Source organism: Geotrypetes seraphini, chromosome 7, assembly GCF_902459505.1.
Source record: "Geotrypetes seraphini chromosome 7, aGeoSer1.1, whole genome shotgun sequence".
Lineage (NCBI taxonomy): Eukaryota > Metazoa > Chordata > Amphibia > Gymnophiona > Dermophiidae > Geotrypetes > Geotrypetes seraphini.
Genome location: NC_047090.1, coordinates 8,571,623 through 8,594,967, shown reverse-complemented (window position 1 = coordinate 8,594,967; position 23,345 = coordinate 8,571,623). Strand labels below are relative to the sequence as shown.

General features: G+C 45.5%; 1 protein-coding gene across 1 annotated transcript in view; it reads right to left on the bottom strand.

The window, feature by feature from the left end:
- Positions 1-265: 265 nt before the first annotated feature.
- Positions 266-23,345, bottom strand: part of CRACR2A (calcium release activated channel regulator 2A) — a 76,366-nt gene continuing 53,286 nt past the window's right edge. The window contains exons 11-20 of the mRNA XM_033950985.1: positions 22,341-22,412; positions 20,145-20,190; positions 18,955-19,046; positions 17,339-17,651; positions 15,556-15,688; positions 14,466-14,547; positions 13,137-13,251; positions 12,009-12,110; positions 7,785-7,861; positions 266-2,004 (exon numbers count right to left, since the gene is read on the bottom strand). Coding sequence (XP_033806876.1) covers positions 1,914-2,004; positions 7,785-7,861; positions 12,009-12,110; positions 13,137-13,251; positions 14,466-14,547; positions 15,556-15,688; positions 17,339-17,651; positions 18,955-19,046; positions 20,145-20,190; positions 22,341-22,412 — 1,123 coding nt within the window. The 3' untranslated portion in view covers positions 266-1,913. The remainder of the gene's footprint in view (positions 2,005-7,784; positions 7,862-12,008; positions 12,111-13,136; positions 13,252-14,465; positions 14,548-15,555; positions 15,689-17,338; positions 17,652-18,954; positions 19,047-20,144; positions 20,191-22,340; positions 22,413-23,345) is intronic.

Here is a 23,345-nt window from a genome sequence, read left to right as displayed (position 1 = left end):
CATTGTCATTTCATTAAAAATCTTTGATCACTTGCTCAAAAGGCTGTGGATTAACTAATTCAAAAGAATCCAATGTTATTTCTTCGTTCTTATATCATGCAATCGTCACTACACTTTAAAGCTGATGAAGTATACACTTAGCTCATAAGCAGGATACTCTTTACCCAAGGGAGGTTTTTCAGCTTCCCTTCAGAGTTTTACATCTCTGAGCATTTTTATAAACATCTTCTAGATCACTCTCTATAGGCTTGTTACCTTTAAGAGCTCAGTTCTGCTTTATATTATATTTATTTAGAATAATTGGCAGGTTTCAGTTTGCCTAGGGTTGCCAGATTTTCCAATCGGAAAATCCAGACACTCTAGACCCGTCCCACCCTTTAACGCCCTAATTATGCCTCCAGTCTCGCCCCCCAACTTCCTGCTCATGAGTGTGACATTACGTGGCATCCGTCCACGTGGACTTCCTCCCTGCCTGACGCGATTTGAGGAGGCTTTTCAAAACTCGGATAAAGTGCCGGGTTTTGAAAAGCCGTCCGGGGAAATCCGGACGTCTGGTAAACCCTAAGTTTGCCATACTTACAAATTTTGATCAGAGCACCAAGGAGATGCTCCTGCAGGGTCTGAGGCAGGTTATTACACTTGCTTTAAAACAGCAAATAACCACTGGATGCCCAAGCTGCAAAATTCAAAGGTGCTTCTTGGGCTAGAAAGAGGTCCCAAAAGGGCCGCCTCAGTCTTGAGTTGCCAGACAAAATGATTAGTGACCTCGTTGCACACCTCCAAGTCACCATTAAATGACTCTAGTCACCTTTCACAGTTCAGCTAATGCACATATGGTTTCAGCAGGGTAAATGTCAGTTTGGGGAATGTGAGCTTCAAAGATCCCTCGCCAGGAAATACAGTAGTGGCTCCTTACGGAGTAACATCGTAAATGACGGCAGATAAAGAGACCTGAACGGTCCATCCACTCTGCCCATGAGTTATACAAATGTAGAAAGTTATACACACATCACTTAAATAAAGTAAACATAAAAATTATTTGCTGATTAAAATCGCATTTACGACCAATCATAAAACCACCTTTAACACAAGTCTTGTCTTTTTAGCAGCAAACAATCCTTCTTGTTGTACAAAGATGTCAAGAGTTTGCAACTTCATCCACATCAATTGTTCTTGCAAACATGATGATTTTCCATTACCCCTCTTGAAAGATTCTTCCACAACCTCAGAATTGTACAATACCCTTCATGAACTCAGAAGAGTGATTTTTGGTCCAGGAGATTATATCTGTTCCTCCTTGCCTTTTCCACTCGGCCATCAAATCCACAGACCAGCGTAAGCCCAGTTGATGTGTCTCACCTCTGCCAGTGACTCCACTCACCAGCAGAGCCTCCATCAAGCAATCCGTCCGGTCAACTTTGCCAATTCCAGCCAGCGCCTAAAATGTCTCTATGAGGACTGAAGTGTTCTTACAGTGGTTGGGTATTTATTTTAGAAAATGAGACCAGGGTGCCAAGAAGTCATCAAGTTAGGCCTAAATTTTCCATGGTCTGTGGCTCCAATATCTCTCAATGATCCAGATTTATACGATGACCGCACTGGATGGAACCAAGATTCGTAAAGAGATCAAGAATCAACACCTACAGTACGCAAGCCACATCTGAATGTATGAACCTGGGTCACGGAAAAACATTTGCCCCATTCCTGTGAGGAAGAGCACCAGTGCACCCCCCTCTCCCCCCTTACCAGGGTATCTGCTGCTGACCAAGTACCGGAGATTTTACACCATCCAACTGAATGGACCAATCTACAGCACTTCAGTTTAGTTCGACTTCCAGTAAGAACCTCATACGACAGTGTATAATTCTAAATGTCTTGTGAACATTGGTGTTGATGATCCGTTGTTCCCAAGTCTACTGTCTGGAGCAACAAGATTTTTTCTTTGGATCATGAAGTAATTGTATAGTTTTCTCTTTCTCCTTATCTTCCTGTTCTTTTAAAACCCTGGGAAAGGATTATGTCAAAATGAATTATTGGTAACAGAAGAAACAATAAACCCTGAGGCAGATCATTCCATGCATCACATAAGAACTCCGTCAAAAATTACAAAGACTAGGGGATACTCGAAGTTACAGGGAAATACTTTTAAAACCAATAGGAGGAAATTTGTTTTCACTCGGAGAATAGTTAAGCTCTGGAACGCGTTGCCAGAGGTTGTGGTAAGAGAGGATAGAGTAGCTGGTTTTAAGAAAGGTTTGGGCAAGTTCCTGGAGGAAAAGTCCATAGTCTGTTATTGAGAAAGACATAAGGGAAGCCACTGCTTGCCCTGGATCGAAAACATGGAATGTTGCTACTCTTTGGGATTCTAGAATCTTGTTACTCTTTGGGATTCCGGAATCTTGCTATTCCTTAGGATTCTGTATGGACTGTTGATACTCTTTGGGATTCTAGAATCTTGTTACTCCTTGGGATTCTGGAATGTTGCTATTCCTTGGGATTCTGTATGGAATGTTGATACTCTTTGGGATTCTAGAATCTTGTTACTCTTTGGGATTCTGGAATCTTGCTATTCCTTGGGATTCTGTATGGAATGTTGCTACTCTTTGGGATTCTGGAATGTTGCTATTCCTTGGGATTCTGTATGGAATGTTGATACTCTTTGGGATTCTAAAATCTTGTTACTCTTTGGGATTCCAGAATCTTGCTATTCCTTGGGATTCTGTATGGAATGTTGCTACTCTTTGGGATTCTAGAATCTTGTTACTCCTTGGGATTCTGGAATCTTGCTATTCCTTGGGATTCTGTATGGAATGTTGCTATTCCTTGGGATTCTGTATGGAATGTTGATACTCTTTGGGATTCTAGAATCTTGTTACTCTTTGGGATTCCGGAATCTTGCTATTCCTTGGGATTCTGTATGGAATGTTGCTACTCTTTGGGATTCTGGAATCTTGCTATTCCTTGGGATTCTGTATGGAATGTTGCTACTCTTTGGGATTCTAGAATCTTGTTACTCCTTGGGATTCCGGAATCTTGCTATTCCTTGGGATTCTGTATGGAATGTTGCTATTCCTTGGGATTCTGTATGGAATGTTGATACTCTTTGGGATTCTAGAATCTTGTTACTCTTTGGGATTCTGGAATCTTGCTATTCCTTGGGATTCTGTATGGAATGTTGCTACTCTTTGGGATTTGGCCAAGTACTAGGGACCTGGATTGGCCACTGTGAGAACGCCTTCCTGGGTCAGACCAATGGTCCATCCAGCCCAGTGGCTGTCATATTTATGGTCACATATGGTTTAAACACACTGCCTTTCTCCTCCCCACACACATGAATTCCACTCTCAAAGAACTCTTTTTACATACAAACTACCTAGATAAGTATTTAAGAAGGGATTCACAACATGTTTCAATTTTTAAAATTACAAAAATCATACTTTACTTTAAAAATTTTCTCAATGTGTTTCATTTCAGAGGAGAAACACTGATTCTGTTTTTCCAGGGACCTTTCGTTAACCTTAAAAAGGGGCCCTGAATCCAGTCCTCAGGACACACTAAGTTAATCAAAATAAATATGCAAGAGAGAAATTAGCATAAGAACATAAGAATAGCCTTACTGAGTCAGACCAATGGTCCATCAAGCCCAGGTCCCTAGTACCTGGCCCAAACCCAAAGAGTAGCAACATCAGCGTAACATTGGCTACCCTCCAATCTCCAGGTACTACAGATGATTTTAGTGACAGGTTACAGATCACTTACAGCAAGTCAGCAATTTCATGTTTGAGTTCTTTTGGTACTCTGGGATGTATATCATCTGGTCCAGGTGATTTATCACTTTTTAACACCATTTGTCTGCTTCCAGTGAATGTATATTCCTTGTCGGTACCCTCAAACTCTGACTGGCTGGGTTTGTCTAGAGGATTGGATTGAGATCCCTGGTCTAGAACTACACCCTGGCTATGTATTCCAGCAGAAGAAGACGTTGGTTGCTTAAGAATAGTTGGCCATTACTATGCATCTTCCAATGCTCTCCTAGAAGTGCACCGAAACTCTTCCTTGCATAGAGTCTGGGTTTGTCTACACCAGTGGTCTCAAACTCTCGGCCCGGGGGCCATATGCGGCCCGCCAGGTCCTATTTTGAGGCCCTGGGTATGTTTATCATAATCACAAAAGTAAAATAAAACAGTTTCTTGATCATATGTCTCGTTAGCTATAAATGACAATATTATTATTAAGACTTAGCCAAAAGGAAAGATTTATAAACTATAAAGAGTTTGACCTCATGCAAAATTGTCATTTCTTGAATAAGACATTAACTATGCTTTCTGAGGTCCTCCAAGTACCTACAAATCCCAAATGTGGCCCTGCAAAGGGTTGGAGTTTGAGCCCACTGCCCTACACCAATTAAGACGCGGGAAGTCATCATGCCATTGTATCGAGCGATGGTGCGTCCACATCTGGAATACTGCGTTCAGTATTGGTCGCCGCACCTCAAGAAGGACATGGCGGTACTTGAGAGAGTCCAAAGGAGAGCAACGAAACTTGTAAAAGGGCTGGAACACTGCCCATACACCGAGAGGTTGGATAGGCTGGGGCTCTTCTCTCTGGAAAAAAGGAGGCTCAGGGGAGATATGATAAAGACCTTCAAGATCATGAGGGGCATAGAGAGGGTGGATAGGGACAGATTCTTCAGACTGAAGGGGACAACAAGTACGAGGGGGCATTCGGAGAAACTGAAGGGAGATAGGTTCAAAACAAATGCAAGGAAGTTTTTTTTCACCCAAAGGGTCGTGGACACTTGGAATGTGCTACCGGAGGAAGTGATCAGGCAGAGTACGGTACAAGGATTCAAACAGGGATTGGACAGATTCCTGAGGGATAAAGGGATCGTGGGATACTGAGGGAGGAGCTGGGATGTAACACAAGTATAGAAAGCTAACCAGGTAATAAGTATAGAAACCCAACCAGGTCGTGCATGTGCAAGACCGGAGGGTTAGGACTTCGATGGGAAGATAGGACTTCAATGAGAAACCAAGGTGGCAAGGGAGCCCCTTCTGGTGATTCAGACAGGTCGTGACCTGTTTGGGCCGCCGCGGAAGCGGACTGCCGGGCAGGATGGACCTATGGCCTGACCCAGCGGAGGCACTGCTTATGTTCTTATGTTCTTAAGAGAGTAACTATGAAATTAATAGGCCTTCTCGATGATCGCTGAAGCCTCCACGGTGGCTTCCATGGCAGGCATATGTTTAGCTGTGTTAAAAAGAGGTGTTCCTCTAGGTGTGTTTACATCAAGGGAGAGCTACATTGGGCACACGTAATTTCCAGAAGCACGAATGCTGTGTCGAGTCCACCTCCAACGCCCACACAAAGGGGTTTACGTAGTACAAGGGGTCGCTGAAAAGTTCTCAGCCCAACCAAAAAGAGAATGACCTGGATACGGTTCAATCAATGACCTGAAACAATGTCAAAACAGAGAAATTCCTTTCTGCAAATTGGCACTTAACGATTTAAGAGAACACTCTTTTCAGCTCCAGTGGCAAAATAAGGCTCAGACTTTAGGAAGATGGTTGGTTGGGCTGAGATCTTTTCAGCCCCCCCCCTTGTAATTTGCACTAGACATTTTGCATGGATTTTTATGTGTGAAGAGAATAACTGTAGCACCTCATAAACCTCATGTCAAATGCTTAACAGGGTTTTATGAATAGCAGGGCTGGGGTGGGGGGAGATTTAGGGAGGGCAGCACAAACGGTACAGAGAATTAAGGCAACACAGGCTCTTTCAAGACATCATTAACTGTTTCTGGAGTAGCAGCTCTTATTCCAACATGGTAACCACACCCTCTTCAACTAAAAATCATTATGGCAGAGGTTTTTGCTGCTAACAGTTGTTGAATTTTGCCAGGAATACCTGTTCACCGTGAAACCTTTGCACTTTGCGAGCTATTCACTAAACTGTACTATGTAGATGGGTGAGCAGTAATTTTTTAAAAAAGAAGCAATGTACCGTATTTGCCGGCGTATAAGACGACCCCCCAACTTTTAGTTAAAATATAGAGTTTTGTTATATACTCGCCGTATAAGACTACCCCTTCTTCCGCACACCTTCTCTACCGCCCCGGGTGCAGCACAGCCGGCCAGGTTCCCTTACTTTTGTGGCACTTCCCCGACCGACCGACAACAGCCCCGGTCCGACAAACCTCCCTGCCCTTAACCGCGAATCTAAATTACCTTCTTACAGCTGCTGTAAGAAGGTAATTTAGATTCGCGGCTACAGGGCAGGGAGGATTGTTGGACCCGGGCTGTTATCGGTCGGTCGGGGAAGTGCCACAAAAGTAAGGGAACCTGGCCGGCTGTGCTGCAACCGGGGCGGGGCGGCCGCCCCTCTCTCTTGGTAGCCACTCGAACCGCGAGGCTACTCTCCTTCTCCTTATCTGCCCTGCCTGCAGCACAGAGCCGAACGGAAGTCTTCCCGACGTCAGCGCTGACGTCGGAGGGAGGGAGGGCTTTGTTTAAGCTTTGTTTAAGCCCTCCCTCCCCTCCGACGTCAGCGCTGACGTCGGGAAGACTTCCGTTCGGCTCTGTGCTGCAAGCAGAGAAGGTAGGGAGAAGAAGAGCCGCGTACATCCAGAAGACTGAGCATCCAGCCCCGCGACCCTCGGAGGCGTCCCCATGGGATCCCCGCGACCCTAGGGGGCGTCCCCACGGGATCCCCGCAACCCTAGGGGCATCCCCTTGCAGCTCTCTAATGTAAAGTAAGGGCATGTAAACAGTACCCGGCGTATAAGACGACCCCCGACTTTGGGGAGGATTTTAAGGTACTGAAAAGTCGTCTTATACGCCGGCAAATACGGTAAGTTATTGTCTGAAATCTGCCTAAAGTACCGTGTTTCCCCCCAAATAAGACCTTGGCCAAAAATAAGCCCTAGTTAAGATTGACCCCCTTAGCCCCTCCCGAATGTCTCCGACTCCATCCCTGACACTAGTGCTGCCCGATTCACCAGCAGCAGCGCTTTTCTCCCCCCCCCCCTATGTGCAGCATCTTTCCTCCCCTCTCACCCATCCCCTTGTGCAGTGTTTTTCTGTCCCTCCCTCCCGTCCCCCTGTGCAGCAGAGCCCCACCAACCCTCCCACCGTAGGACTGGCAAGTCTCTGCTCCAGACGGTAGCGGCGGCAGCACTCTAAACGGGCTCCTTCATGGCCTTCCCGCTGGGGCCTTCCCTCTGCTGCATCACTGATGATGTCATCGGTGATGCGGCACAGGGAGGGCCTGGGGGGCCGTATGTTCAGCGTACTGCTGCTGCTGATGTTTGGAGCTAAGGTATCATGGTGGGAGGGTTGGCAGAGTTCTGCTGAACAGCGGGATGGAAGGGAGGGATGCAGCACAAGGGGATGGGAGAGAGGGGAGGAAAGAAGAAGAATTGGGGTGGAAGAGAGGAAGGGAGAGATGATTGCTGTACCTGGAAAAAAAAAAAAAGACATCCCCAAAAATAAGCCCTAGTGTGTTTTGTGCACCCCAAATTAATATAAGACACTATCTTATTTTCGGGGAAACACGGGTATGTGCATTCAAACTATCTGTGTTGTTTAAAACGGCCCGGGCTGTTTGGAAATATCCTTCTTGGGAAGCCCATTAAACCACTCTGGGCAGTGGGCAGGATGAATCGAGCAGCTCCTGAACAAGCCTCATGACACTGCAGTTTGGGCTCTGCTCTCTTTCCAGGTTTGTCACCGCTGATTTATTTCTATCATAATCAATTTAAAAGAGGACAATAAAATTCTTTTTACCTGGCTAAGTGAAGTACCGATTCCTTGGCATTGTGTCCAGTACAGGCGCTGCACTCATAGAAAATTAAATTGCAGTCCTACAGTAGACAGAGAGACTAAAGTCATTATTTACGCAGAGTGATTATGGAGGATTTAGTAGAAGGAATGTGCCCAGAACCTGAGGGTGATGTAAGAACAGTGTCTTAAGGGAGGATTTTCCATATGACACGAACCTGGGAATTTAGAGAGCTTTAACAGGAGGAAAGTGGCTAGAGCTACAGCCTCAGCACCCTGAGGTTTTGGGTTCAAATCCACACTGCTCCTTGTGACTATGGGCAAGTCACTTAATCTCCTCATTGTCCCAGGTACATTATCTAGATTGTGAGCCCACTGGGACAGACAGGGAAAGTGCTTGAGTACCTGAATAAACTCAAGTAAACCATTCTGAGCTCTCCTGGGAGAATGGTATAGAAAATTGAATAAATTAACAGTGTGAAAAGTTTTAGCCTGTGATAAGCAGAGCTGATATTGTGACATCATAATGCCTCATTCCACCAATAAGAGCCAATTTCATCAGTGATGTCACAATGGCTTCATTGTCCTATATTTGGCTCATTTCTGATACTGTATTGGAGGAGAGTATGGTGCAGTGGTTAGAGCTACAGTCTCAGCATCCTGAGGTTGTGGGTTCAAACCACCACTGCTCCTGGTGACCTTGGACAAATCACTTAATCCCCCCCATTGCCCCAGGCCCATTAGATAGATTGTGAGCCCACTGGGACAGATATGGAAAATGCTTGAAGTACCTGTATGTAAACCGCTTTGAGTGTGGTTGTCCCAATCCCTTTCCCTGATGTCATAATGCCTCATTCCACCAATAAGAGCCAACCTCATCAGTGATGTCACAATGGCTTCATTGTCCTATAATTGGCTCACTTCTGATACTGTATTGGAGGAGAGGGTGGTGCAGTGGTTAGAGCTACAGTCTCAGCATCCTGAGGTTGTGGGTTCAAACCACCACTGCTCCTGGTGACCTTGGACAAATCACTTAATCCCCCCATTGCCCCAGGCCCATTAGATAGATTGTGAGCCCACTGGGACAGATATGGAAAATGCTTGAAAGTACCTGTATGTAAACCGCTTTGAGTGTGGTTGTCCCAATCCCTTTCCCTGATGTCATAATGCCTCATTCCACCAATAAGAGCCAACCTCATCAGTGATGTCACAATGGCTTCATTGTCCTATAATTGGCTCACTTGTATTGGAGGAGAGGGTGGTGTAGTGGTTAGAGCTACAGCCTCAGCATCCTGAGGTTGTGGGTTCAAACCACCACTGCTCCTGGTGACCTTGGACAAATCACTTAATCCCCCCATTGCCCCAGGCCCATTAGATAGATTGTGAGCCCACTGGGACAGATATGGAAAATGCTTGAAGTACCTGTATGTAAACCGCTTTGAGTGTGGTTGTCCCAATCCCTTTCCCTGATGTCATAATGCCTCATTCCACCAATAAGAGCCAACCTCATCAGTGATGTCACAATGGCTTCATTGTCCTATAATTGGCTCACTTGTATTGGAGGAGAGGGTGGTGCAGTGGTTAGAGCTACAGCCTCAGCATCCTGAGGTTGTGGGTTCAAACCACCACTGCTCCTGGTGACCTTGGACAAATCACTTAATCCCCCCATTGCCCCAGGCCCATTAGATAGATTGTGAGCCCACTGGGACAGATATGGAAAATGCTTGAAGTACCTGTATGTAAACCGCTTTGAGTGTGGTTGTCCCAATCCCTTTCCCTGATGTCATAAAGCCTCATTCCACCAATAAGAGCCAACCTCATCAGTGATGTCACAATGGCTTCATTGTCCTATAATTGGCTCACTTCTGATACTGTATTGGAGGAGAGGGTGGTGCAGTGGTTAGAGCTACAGCCTCAGCATCCTGAGGTTGTGGGTTCAAACCACCACTGCTCCTGGTGACCTTGGACAAATCACTTAATCCCCCCTTTGCCCCAGGCCCATTAGATAGATTGTGAGCCCACTGGGACAGATATGGAAAATGCTTGAAAGTACCTGTATGTAAACCGCTTTGAGTGTGGTTGTCCCAATCCCTTTCCCTGATGTCATAAAGCCTCATTCCACCAATAAGAGCCAACCTCATCAGTGATGTCACAATGGCTTCATTGTCCTATAATTGGCTCACTTGTATTGGAGGAGAGGGTGGTGCAGTGGTTAGAGCTACAGCCTCAGCATCCTGAGGTTGTGGGTTCAAACCACCACTGCTCCTGGTGACCTTGGACAAATCACTTAATCCCCCCATTGCCCCAGGTACATTAGATAGATTATGAGCCCACCGGGACAGACAGGGGGAAATGCTTTGAGTGTGGTTGTCCCAATCCCTTTCCCTTAACATGAATTCTTCACAGGACATCCACTCTGTCTCCTCAGCACAGTTGGAACATGGTCTAGTTCACTAAAAGGCTGGATTAGGCACTTCTCAATCCCACCCCCAAAATCGGATATTAGTGCACCTTCGTAAAAGGAGCCCTATATTTTCCAGGAGTGTTTTGTAATAAAGACTGTCACCAGCTCAACAGATGTTATCATGACCAATAGAAGCTGTTCCTGAACCCACTTTGGAAAGACAGCTTCTTGTGGTCTGGTACTTATTGGAGTAGGTTAGAGTTGCCAAGAGGCCCAGTCAGGGACCCGGACTAGAGGCGAAAAACTGGGAGCCTGTGATATCACTGGGACATGAGGAAGAATGGGAAAAGAATGAAAAAGCCCCCCCCCCCCCCAATGGGCTCACTGACCTTCTGCTGGTTCTTAGCTTGACAAAAAGTGAGTGAATCTCAAATATGTCCAACTTCAGGTGGTTACGCAAAGCATTAGCAAACCAGCCCGCTACAAAGACACTGTCACGCAAGCAGCCGCCCCAAAAGCAAACAGAATAGTTTGGAAAAACCCAACCAACCAGAGAGCCGGAGACCAGCCAAGGGGAGAGGACAGTTGCCCTGGTTTCCAGTGGCACAAAGGGTTTGTCAGTGATACACCAGAGTTTGTATGGACTTGTTCCATTGGACGTTCAATCTCTGTGGGAGGTGAACCAGCCGAGGAGGTCTGAGGGTACTTTGACATTGACTTCCAAGAAGGAGAAAACTGTTCGGAATGTTGTCCATGGCGGGGGGGGGGGGGGGGAGGGAAGGGGGTGTAAATAATGCAATTCCCTCCCTGGCATCCTGAAGACCTGTTCTGACCGTTTACAGTTTAGAAAGATGTTGAAGACACAACTCTATGTGGAGGCTTTCCTTTGAAACTTTGCTAGTAAGCATATTTGATAAGAAATCAGAATTACACTTACTGCACCTTATTAAGTGGGGCTGGATAATATGTAAATTCATTGAGTTTTTGACCTAACTTAAGTGGGCTAAATATTATGTGATTGTGATGGAACTGAATGCATTTTGTAATTGTATTGTCCTTGAACTATTGTGAAGGTTTTAACTGTTAACCAGAAACAGAAACATGATGGCAGATAAAGGCCAAATGGCCCCTCCAGTCTGCCATCCGCAGCATCCACTATCTCCTCCTCTCCCTATTGGCTAAGGCTCTTAACATTTGCATCTCCTCTTCCTATAGGCTAAGGCTCTTTACATCTGCATTGTGAGGTCATAGAGCTTTATGGTTATAGAAACATGATGGCAGTAAAGGCCAAATGGCCCATCGGCAGCATCCACTATCTCCTCCTCTCCCTATTGGCTAAGGCTCTTAACATTTGCATCTCCTCTTCCTATAGGCTAAGGCTCTTTACACCTGCATTGTGAGGTCATAGAGCTTTATGGTTATAGAAACATGAGGGCAGAGAAAGGCCAAATGGCCCATCCAGTCTGCCCGTCCACAGTAAGCATTATCTCTTCCTCTCTCCGAGAGATCCCACTTGTCTATCCTAGACCCTCTTGAATTCAGACACACTCTGTCTCCACCACCTCTTCCGGGAGAGTGTTCCACTTATCTACCACCCTTTCCGTAAAAAAGTATTTCCCCAGATTTCTCCGGAGCTTATCACCTCTTAACTTCATCCTATGCCCTCTCATTGCTTAGTTATAGGCGGTCTAGAAATTTTAGAAATAAATAAATGTCCAAGTGTGAAACAGCAGAAAGCAAAGCATTTCTTCTCCTAACTTTGTCTTCTTCACCTTCACTGCACACTACGCTATTTACCTAGGACAATGCATTTGACTTTTAACTACCTTGGCAAGTTGCTCTCCTAATCCATTGGGCACCTCTCTTTCCTTTTCAATGTCTGTCTTATTTCCCAGTAATAGAACAGGGAGGATTCCTCCTGCTCCTTCCTGTAAGGGACAAAGTACACAGAATTAGACACAGTCATTGGAGGCAGATTTTTTTTTCAAATGAACAAAACTCACTCAAATGAAATCAGAAACCACAAAGGCCTCCATTGTGAACAGTACAGAGCAGAGCAAAACCACGCATAGGATCAAATCTCTTTGGCAGAGAACCGAACACCACCCCAGCCCCAAAATGGACTTTTCAGCATATGAAAGCTTTGTTAGTCCTTTTATTAGGCTGCAGTAAAAAGCGGCCTTAGTGTGCCCTTACGTGGGTCTTTCCTGCGTGCTTAGGCCATTTTTAATGTGGCTGTAAAAATGGCTTCTTTCTCTTTTGCATTAAAGGCATGTGCTAATGTTGCCATCGGCCATTTTTTTTTTTTTTTTTTTTAATTATCGCATGAACATTTTCTGCCACCTGTTTTGTAGGTGATAAGGGGTCATTTGCTATTCAAGTGCTAACCATTTACCGTGGGACAATGTAACTGTGGTAATTGGTTAATACAAGAACACCCACTTTGCCTACGACACAATCCCTAAACATAGAACCATGATGGCAGATCAAGGCCAAATGACCCATCTGCAGCTTCCACTATCTCCGCCTCCTCCCTATTGGCTAAGGTTCTTTACAGCTGCATTATGATGTCATAGAACTTTATGGTTATAGAAACATTGTAACATGGCGGCAGATCAAGGCCAAATGGCCCATCCAGTCTGCCCATCTGCAGCATGCACTATCTCCTCCTCTCCCTAAGAGATCCCACTTGCCTGTCCCACACTTTCTTGAATTCAGACACAGTCTTTGTCTCCATTGGGAGACTATTCCACGCATCTACCACTCATAGATTACTCCGGAGCCTATCACCTCTTAACTTCTTGAGCATATCCTCTCGTTCCAGAGCTTCCTTTGACTCATGCGCATTTGCACCATGTAGATATTTGTTTGTATCTGGGAATTATGTGAGGACGACTTCAAGATCCCCTGAAACAGCCTCAAGTTGTAGAGTAATCTGCAGAGAATCTCCTTACCTCTACGCTGACCAGCCACTGCCGAACTGCCATAAACGTTGGCTTGGACGTAATGTCATACATCACAATGATGCCATCCGCCTTCCTGAAGAACTGCTTTGTGATGCTGCGGTACCTGCAAACATACGATGCACAGGCTCACACATACATTCACATACACGTGATTTATGATAACCGCCAGCCAGCCCCCACCCTCTGGAATGCACTCTCTGAAAGGCTTCGCCCAACACAAGACTATCTCTACTTCACGAAGCAGGTGAAAGCCTGGCTCTTCAACCAGGCCTTTAATAGATGAACTAACTTGCTAGTCACACACACACAAGGAGTGACAATTAGAGAATGACACGGGGAAAAAATTTGTCCCCATCACCGCCCCGTCCCGCGACCAGTCCACTCCCTCCTTCCTAGTGTGAGGGAACATGTGTGATCATGGATCGCGTGGTCCAGAAGCCCCCTCCCGCCCGATCTCCACATCCTGCCATCTTCCCTCCCTCTCCCTCACCTTAGGTGCCGAGTCCGACTTTAATTCTTCTTCTCCCAGCCGCACGCTTTCGATAAGCCACGCGCGCGGCTGCTTGAGCTGTTGAATCTTCTTCTCTGACCCAACTTCCTGTTTCCGGTTGCATCAGAGGAGAAGAGTCAACAATTCAAGCGGCCGCGCACACGCGACTTATTGAAAGCGTGCGGCTGGGAGAAGAAGAATTAAAGTCGGACTCGGCACCTAAGGTGAGGTGGAAGGAGGGAGATGGCAGGACGTGGGATGCGGCGATCGGGTGGGGATGCTGGACTGCGCGATCTGGGCTGGCTTCACTGCGGAGACAAGACCATTCACCGCTCCACGGGGCGGTGAATGGCTTTGTCCCCGTCCCCGCAGCGACCGCTAATTTTTCTCTCCCCGTTTCGGCGGGTTACCCGCGGGTAACAACCACCGTGTCATTCTCTAGTGACAATGGCTACACCTACATGTCTAAGGAATTAAATTTGGGGCTCTGAAGCCCAGTAATGTGGATCCTTCAGTGCAGTGCGACCCCTTTCGTGTTCCTTCTCCCCCTCCCTATTTCGCTCCTCTCCGAGTTTTCTCATGGGCCTCTCAATCCTTGAAATCATTAAAAAAATCATCTCACTGAAACACAGAGCTGCTAATTTGCACCCAGCAAAAGCCTCAAATAGCCCCTCTTTGTACGTTTTTATTTGCGCATTCATTGGTTATGAACAGAGCTCTTTAAACATCTGTATCTTAATTGTGTAGAAATAGTTCTCAGCTGAGATGGTCACTGGTATCAGATTCGGGTCTCGTGGAAAGTGCTGTTAAGTGGCTGATCGCCTTACCGCTCTTGCCCAGCAGTGTCCCAGAGCTGTAGAGCCACCTGGCAGTTATCCACAATCAATGTTTTCACACTGTAATCGATGCCTCAAGAAAGTAAAAGCATGAGAATATTACTAGACATTCTTCTGGGGTAGTCACACTTTTTTTACGTTTAATGTACTTATCCAGTCTCTATGTTATTTACTGTGCTCTCATGTTTCACCACAAGAAAGAAAACTGCTCGGACATTACATAGCATTCCTTGACATGTAATGATAAAGTGAAAGAGGGTGGAATTTGCACAAGCTGCCAGCCTGGAGGCAGCAACATGAAGGAAAATGGGGGGGATATGATGGAGACATTCAAAAACCTCACAGGAATAAATCAACCAGAAGATGCTAAGAACTTCCTCATGGAAAGTTCTAGAATAAGAGAGCCGGGTATGAGACTCCAAGTGGAAGTAGCATGAGAAGGTATTTCTTCACAAGGCATGGGTGGAACGGCCTTCCAGAAGAATTCATGAAAGCCTGGGATAAGCACAGAGGATCCTCAGTTGCAGAGAAGTGGTGAGGAAGGGCAGTGGGTTCCAGATGAGGGTTCATATCCCATTTCTCCCACTGCCACTCTTTATTACCATGGGTGAGTCACACACCTTCCACTGCATCAGCTACAGCTAGAACCAGAAAATTTGAGCAGGGAAATAACTCATCTATCTGAATATGTAACTTACCGCTAAAATTCAAAGTGAAAGGGACCCCAGAGATCAGCTGAAGTGTTGTGCCAAGAAGAAAACTGGAGAGGCTGAATGAGAGCCTCTCTCGGATTTAACTACTTACTTTTCCAAACATTTAAAGCAAGATACTCTGTAGGAATGCTAGCTCATGAAGCGACACACCAAGGATGTCAAAAATAATGTGTCAGTGCTAGGATCTGAGTCTCGTCTTCCCCGGTTCATTGACTATTGCACTAAGTACCAGGTTACTCCACATCTATCTCTCTAGGGAAATATCAGTGACCCAGTGGGGCTCTCCTGCTGGACAGTGCATGTGGTGACCTTCATTTGACCCCGACCTCCGTTTCGAGCCTTAGGAAATTCAGGTTCTCTGAACCTACCTACAGTAGCAGATGTACCCGAATAGAAAGTGTCTTCACAAAATCTTCGTAGAAACGACGTTTTCCCCACACTTGAATTACCCACAAAAACGATCTTGAATAAGCGATCAGGTGAATAGTGCAGCCGCTCCTCCTGCGGACAGAGATAAAGCCAAGAATACACAAGATTAGAGTCTTTGGAACGACAGAGCCTAACAGTGGCTTATCTTCCTTCTGTAACAAGAAGATGGCCCCAAAAGTTGCCTAGCGTAAAATATTATGATGGGGATTGTTGAAACACAAACTGGTCTTAGGCTTTTTATTTAGTACTTTCATTTATACATATCAAGAATCGATATACAAGCAAACTATTTCTAAAGTCCACTTCAAGGAGAGATTTGTGAAGATAAATAATTTGATAGGAATCTACCCCCCCCCCCCCACACACACTTTTTTTGCAAAACCGCAAAAGCAGTTTTTAGCGCAAGCTGGTGCACTGAAGGCTCCGCACTGCTGCCGACACTCATAAACTTAAGCGTTGGGAGCAGAGCATTCAGGGCCTCTTCTGTCAAACTGCACTAGCAGTTTGTAGTACGGTAAGCCGCGCTGAATGGCCCGCGCTGCTCCCGACGCTCATAGAGTTCCTAAGAATACTCTGCTCCCAACGCTATGAGTGTCGGCAGCAGTGCAGAGCCCTCAGTGCACTGGTCTGTGCTAAAAACTGCTATCGTGGTTTTGTACAAAGGAGGGGTCTAGTTAGCATTCTAACTATAAACATTGAGATCCATTTCCTTATTTTTTTATCCTTTCTGATTTTAATTACCCCCTTTTTTTTTACATGTTCCAATAGAAATTTCTCCAAACAAGAATGATCAAAAACTTTAAATTGTTGATCTTTTCTACATATTTGGTGGGACTGTGAGGTTCTTGGTCCCTTTTGGACAGTTGTAGCTACTACCTTGTCTACCCTGCTTGGAGATCCGGTGGGAGTGACGCCTCAGTCATGCCTTCTGGGGCTCTATAATGAAAGAGAACACCTTTGGCAGACTAAATTGTTCGTTCGGGGGTCTAGCCGCAGCCAAATGTCTCATAGCGAATCATTGGAAAAACACCGTGGCTCCATCTCTATCTGACTGGACCACTAGACTTTTGTCCATAGGGAGAATGGAGATAGCGGTGGCTACTCGTCGTCACAAGTTCCTGACCCGGTCAGTAACCTGGATTAAAATAAGAGACTTATTGAACACTCTGTAGGGGTTCCTTGGCTACTTCTGCCTGGTTTGCTCATTAGATGGTGAGAGGGTTTCTGGGGGGTGGGTTTTGCTGGGGGTATGGAGTTGAGGATATGTGCACAGAGGGGGGATTGGGGTGGGGGGGATTCTGGGGTGTAATTTGTGAGGTGTATGTGCATTTTTCATTTTTGAGCATTATTTGAAGTTGCTGGTTCTGCTATTGCTGTGATCGAAGATTGATGTTCAATGTGTGTTGTATATTATGAAAAATTGAAATAAAAATTTAAATATATTTAAAAAAAAACTTTAAATTGTTTACCCTGATAATGTAAAATACAGGGAAAACGCAGGAAAAAAAAGTTGCTCCAATAGCCAAACCCTGGATTTCAGGACCAAGAACTTTGTTGGTAACTCACTTGTCAGAGAGATAAATTGCTAGTTTTAAAATAATTACTTTAAATATAGCCAAAGTTGTTTTATAGGGGCAGCCAATTCAAATTTTTCCAGATGTAACGAGAGCCACTCGGGAGTGATAGGCTTTTTTTTTTATCACCGGCTTTTTTTGAACTTACATTTGTCCAGGTTTCCTTGCCTACTGGTTGTCCCCGAGGGGAAGATGGAGGATCTTCTGTCTGATATTTCTTTTCATGGTCCTCGGGTTCCTCTGCCCAGTTATTTAGGGATCGCTCCAGCTGGATGCCCAGATGTTGGGGGACGTCATCCTCCTCGATAGAGATGATCCTTTGCAGCTGATGGTTTGGAGAAAGTCCACCTTCTGGGTTATTGTCAGCTTCCGTCGGAGAGGCTGGAGCACAGGAACCATTTTGAACAATGGAATTATTCTTCTGTACCTTTGTGAAAACCTCGTCCTCTTCAGAAGACTGGCTGCAGGTGAATCAGAAGACAGAAGTTCTTACTTTGGCAGGGTTACCATATTTTTCTCCAGAAAACCCCAGACACATGATCCCGCCCCATTACACCCCAGCCTCACCCCTACAAAGCCTCCTCTCTGCTTCTGGATGAGCTCCAGCTGTGTCTGGAGGGCCTGGAGTATGCGTGGATGTGTGTGACATCATCTGCACATTTTCAGAAGCCCTCCAGATGCAGCCGGGGCTATCCAAAATCCGTCTGGGAGCCCAGACAGTCCTTTAAAAAGAGGCCGTCTGGTAACCCTAAACTTTGGGGCAGTAAAAAGTCTAGGCATGGAGAACTCTGCAACCTCATTTTCACAGGGAACAGCTGACACTTTATCTTTGAAAATCTCACTGGTGGACACAAAGGTATCCTGAAACTTTGCATCTGCGGTGAAAGAGGAGCAAGAGGAACATTGAATATCTCAGGTGTTTTTTTGTCCCCTATTTTTTCTGGCAGATAAAATCACAGGTTAGATTTTGTACGTGTGTGTGTGTGGGGAGGGGGGGGGGATTAAAGAAATCTAATTGCAAACGTTTATTATTTACAATGCTTTGATTACTGCTTTCAGGGGCCGCAGGTTAAAGTATTAACACGCTGAAAAATCCCTCCCTCTGAGCAATCTACCCTCATAGCGGAGATGCTGTGTCACATGTCACCTTCGCATGGCTTTGACTGCCCCCGCCTTCTGAGCTATCCTGAGGAAGAGAGTTGTATGTGTGAAAAGGCTGGACTTGAGATCAGTCCCCATTTCCTGAGTCCATCAAGCCTCTGTCCCTTTAAGCAGTTCCTTTACGAACATCTACTGATCTCCTTATCCCACGTCCACTGAAAAAAAAAAAAAACCACTCAACTGCCCTTTCAAAGAGGGTCAGGAACGGCCTACACGCTTTTCACAGAACAGAACACAGCACTGCCCATGACCCAATGGAGTGGCCTGACAGTGGTGAAGTAAGGAGGGGAGGGCAGACTGCCAAAGGGAGGCGCCAATGCCTCTTCTACTTTCCAACCCCGCATGCCTCTTGGCGCGAGCATCATCTTCCACTAGCTGCTCGAAGCGGCCTTGGCTCCCTTCTGAAATCACTTCCTGGTTGTAGGATCAGGACATGACGTCAGAAGGAAGCTGAGGCTGGCGCAAGAAGCAAGTGGAAGATGCTGCTCGCACCGGGGAAGAGTGGGGGCGCATGGCGTGGTGATGCAGGGCACCAACCTCCCTCGCTACGCCACTGTGTCAACAAGCACAACCCGGTGATGACTATGAACACCTTGGGCTTACCTTTTCATCGATGGTTTTCGGTCTATGTATTTGCCAATAACGGAGCCAGACCTCTGATTCCGGAAGGAATTTATACTGCTCGCCCTGGATTTCTATAAATCATAGTACTGCGTCTTAGCCGGGATCATTTACAGAGTACATTTAAACATTCCTTTAATCTTGGGGCTCAGTGGTCTGCCTCTCCACCTCCTCCCAACCCATTCTCTGTACCAGGATCACTCAGGGTATTTTGGAATGCCGAGAAGATCCTCGAAAAGCCTTTACTGTCGTTTTATGACGATATTAGAGTTAAAGCTGTCCGACTTTTGGTTTGCGGCAGGGGGATCGTGGCTTCTAAGGTTCTCTTGACCGGGACTTTTCATTGCCACATTAGGGAAGTCACCTTGTTTGTTTTGCATATTTGAGTACATGAAGGACAGAGGTAGATTGGAATAGAAGATCCACAGATTGTCAACACCAAGGTTAAGGATAAAACCCAACAAGGCCATGTTACACCAGCAAATACACATACATAGAGTGGCGTAGTAAGGGGGGGGAAGGAGAGAGCGGTCCACCCTGGGCGCCGTCTTGGTGAAGGCTCAGGCAGATGTCCTCCACTCTGCCCCGCCCCTCGTGCATGCTGCCTCCCTTCCCCTGTATCTCTGTAACGTTCCTGGCAAGAGCGGCGACCCTCAAGCTGCTGTCACACCAGTGTCGGCACTTCCTGGACCTACACCTAGGAAGTGAAGTCAAGGGAAGAGTTGATGCTGGCGCCAGGAACGTTACGGAGGTACAGGGGAAGGGATGCAGTGCGAGCGGGGCAGGGAAGGAGCCCGTGGAGGTGGGGGGAGGGGAGCGGCACCACCACTGTGGGCACCTCTCACCCTCGCTACGTCATGAAAAAGACATTTAAAAATTGTAAGTAAGTGAAAAGTGTGCAATAAATACTAAACAATAAGTAACATTTATAAATAAAAACTGTAAATCCAATAAAATCATAACACAAACATATAATCAGATATCATCTCACACGAAAAGTATCAATTACAAAAATATTGTCTAATACAATAGCTTAAAGTGAATGTTTTGCAAAGGATAAGACTCCCAAACACTATGACCTATAAATTGACAAAGATTCCTTCTAAACACGGCCATGTTGGCTTTAGTGGTTGGCTGAACCTGTGGATCTCCTTTTTCATGACAAGGCATACCTGCAGACACCCGTCATGCTCATCTCTCAGATGTTTGTTCATTTCCCTGTGGAAAAAAATTCAAAGAATAAAACAATTTAAGTAAAGTGGTGGAAAACCAAAGCTCAATGTAGATATTACTTCTGGCCTCTTTTCTTCCATTTTGCGCTGTTTTTCATGAAGTACTTGGTACCACAAAATAAAAGAGAACTCTGCTGAAAAGAGTGGTTCTGGCATCTTGTAATATAATGTAATGTAATTTATTTCTTATATACCGCTACATCCGTTAGGTTCTAAGCGGTTTACAGAAAATATACATTAAGATTAGAAATAAGAAAGGTACTTGAAAAATTCCCTTACTGTCCCGAAGGCTCACAATCTAACTAAAGTACCTGGAGGGTAATAGAGAAGTGAAAAGTAGAGTTAGAGGAAAAATAAAAATAAAATAAACATTTTAACAAGACAGCATTGATCTAAATACTTTGGAAGGTAGAAGAGAGGAGAGAAAGGAATAGAAGCAGAAGGGGGAGCCGTTGAACAGTAGAATTCTGGAGAAATTTAAATGATAGAAATAGAACAAAACAAAGACAAAAGGCAAAACAATGGATAAGATTAAAGATAAATCATAAGCTGGAAAGAAAAATAAAATAAAATAAAATCTTCCATCTACATAGACGAGAGGATTCCAAATTGGATCCCTGGAAGGCCCGACCCAGCCAAAGCAGAGAATCCAAGGCAACGTCTATAACTGGCTGATAACACAGATCTGTTTCCTTAAGTCCTTGTGAGGTGTTTCCATTGGGAACACGTGAGTGTCAGAAAATGACCATGCAGTGCGTTATATTACTAACTTGGTTTCATAAGTAACTTACACATCTGGATTTAGCTCGCACCTTTTTCAGTAGTTCAAGGTAGGGTTACCAGATTTTCACAGAGGAAAATCCGGACCTATGGCCACCCCCAGTTCCGTTCACATCCCCCCCCCAGCCCCCCCCCCTTAACCTGTTCGTGTGTCGGGACGGCATCTGTGCGTGCGCAGATACGACACGATGACATCATGTGTGTGCGCATGACATCACCGCGTTGCAGCCACGCATTTGCGGATGCTGTCCCCGTCTTCCGAAGCTTTTCAAAACTCGGACAAAATGCCAGGTTTTGAAAAGCCGTCCGGATCCCTGGACATGTCCTAATAAGGAGGACATGCCTGGGGAAATCCAGACGTCTGATAACCCTAGTTCAAGGTGAGTTATACTCATTTTCCTGTCCCTGGAAGGCTCACAATCTCGATTCGTACCTGAGGCGATGGAAAGGAGGGTTAAGTGATTTGCTCAAGGTCACAAGAATCACAGCGGGCTTTGAACCCCGTTTTCGCTGGTTTCAGTCTGCTGCTCTATTAAACTAAACTAAACTAAACCTTAGGTTTGTATACCGCGCCATCTCCGCAAGTGCAGAGCTCGGTACGGTTTACAGAGTTAAGAGGAAAGGAACTACAATGAAAGGCTATAGGAGAGGGACTGAGAAGATAGAGAGGGACAGGATACTAGAGAATGGGAGGTGATTAGATTTTTGAAAAGAGCCAAGTTTTCAAGGGTTTGCGGAAGGATTGGAGGGAGCTTGAATTTCTGAGCGGGGATGAGAGGTTGTTCCAGAGTTCTGTGGTTCTAAAGGGGAGGGATGTTCCAAGTTTTCCTGCGCGGGATATACCTATTAAGCTCCTCCTCCTCTCTACGTATCTAATAGAAGCCCAGAGTACCTTGCACTTAGGGTTACCAGCCTCCACATAATCTGAGCTGCAAGGGCTGGACAGTATGTGAAGGTTGAGTCCTGTAAGGGGTTTAGGAGGGAGCTGTATTCTGGGGGAATGAGATTGTTGGAAGGGAAGAGGAATTTAAGAAGACTGGAAGCCAACCGGCAGCAAATGCAAGAACTTTGCACGATGGTGTGGAGCTATTTTTTTCGTCCCCTGAGGAAGGCACTTCCAGAGTGCCGAAACTGGGATCCCTGTTGGGACTATACATTTTAAACTTTTCAGGCTAATAAACTGATATGGACATCTCGCTTGCCCAATACAGGCACCCCCAAATCCCATCGTGCATGGCGACCACTTTGCAAACTGCCACTGTTGGCTTGGAATACAAGTCGGTTTAATCTGTGAACATTCAAATAATCACTCAAAATTGCTGTGTTTCTATTCATGCAAAATCCCTCGACGTCTACCTTAGAAGATTCAGCTGTTTCTGTAGCATGGTCTTCTCGCGCTGTAAGCTTTCAGTCACTCGATAGACTTCCCTGTGAAAGCAGAAAGAAAAATCTAAAAATGTGGTTTCCACTGTGATAGCTTCCTTCGCAACTATAAATGAATCTCACACCAGAGGTAGAAACTGCATGAAAAGACCCGATTTATATGACACTAGTTTATATTAAGAGCAATATCAAGATGCACATACTCAGGGAGGGGAACAATTTTCCAAAATTACAGTGTAATAAGCTTTTACAATTGTTTCCTACACTGCCCATAAGAGACACATTTCAGTTATGAGGAAATCACTATATCTTCCTTTCCATATTCAGGGAGTGTGGTGTTGCTGAAAGAAAGGATAGTGTACTTCCTTGAATCTAATGGGTTACAGGATCCGAGGCCACATGGCTACACAAGAGGTAAATCGTGCCAAACGAACCTGATTGAATTATTTGATTGGGTGACCAGAGAGCTGGATCGAGGACATATGCTAGATGTAATTTACTTGGATTTCAGCAAAGCCTTTGATACAGTTCCTCATAGGAGACTGTTGAACAAACTTGAAGGGCTGAAGTTAGGACCCAAAGTGGTGAACTGGGTTAGAAACTGGCTGTCGTACAGACGCCAGAGGGTGGTGGTTAATGGAAGTCGCTCGGAGGAAGGAAAGGTGAGTAGTGGAGTCTCTCAGGGTTCGGTGCTGGGGCCGATCCTGTTCAATATGTTTGTGAGTGACATTGCTGAAGGGTTAGAAGGAAAAGTTTGCCCTTTTGCAGATGATACCAAGATTTGTAACAGAGTAGACACCGAAGAGGGAGTGGAAAATATGAAAAAGGATCTGCAAAAGTTAGAGGAATGGTCTAATGCCTGGCAACTAAAATTCAGTGCAAAGAAATGCAGAGTAATGCATTTGGGGATTAATAATCGGAAGGAACCATATATGCTAGGAGGAGAGAAGCTGATATGCACGGACGGGGAGAGGGACC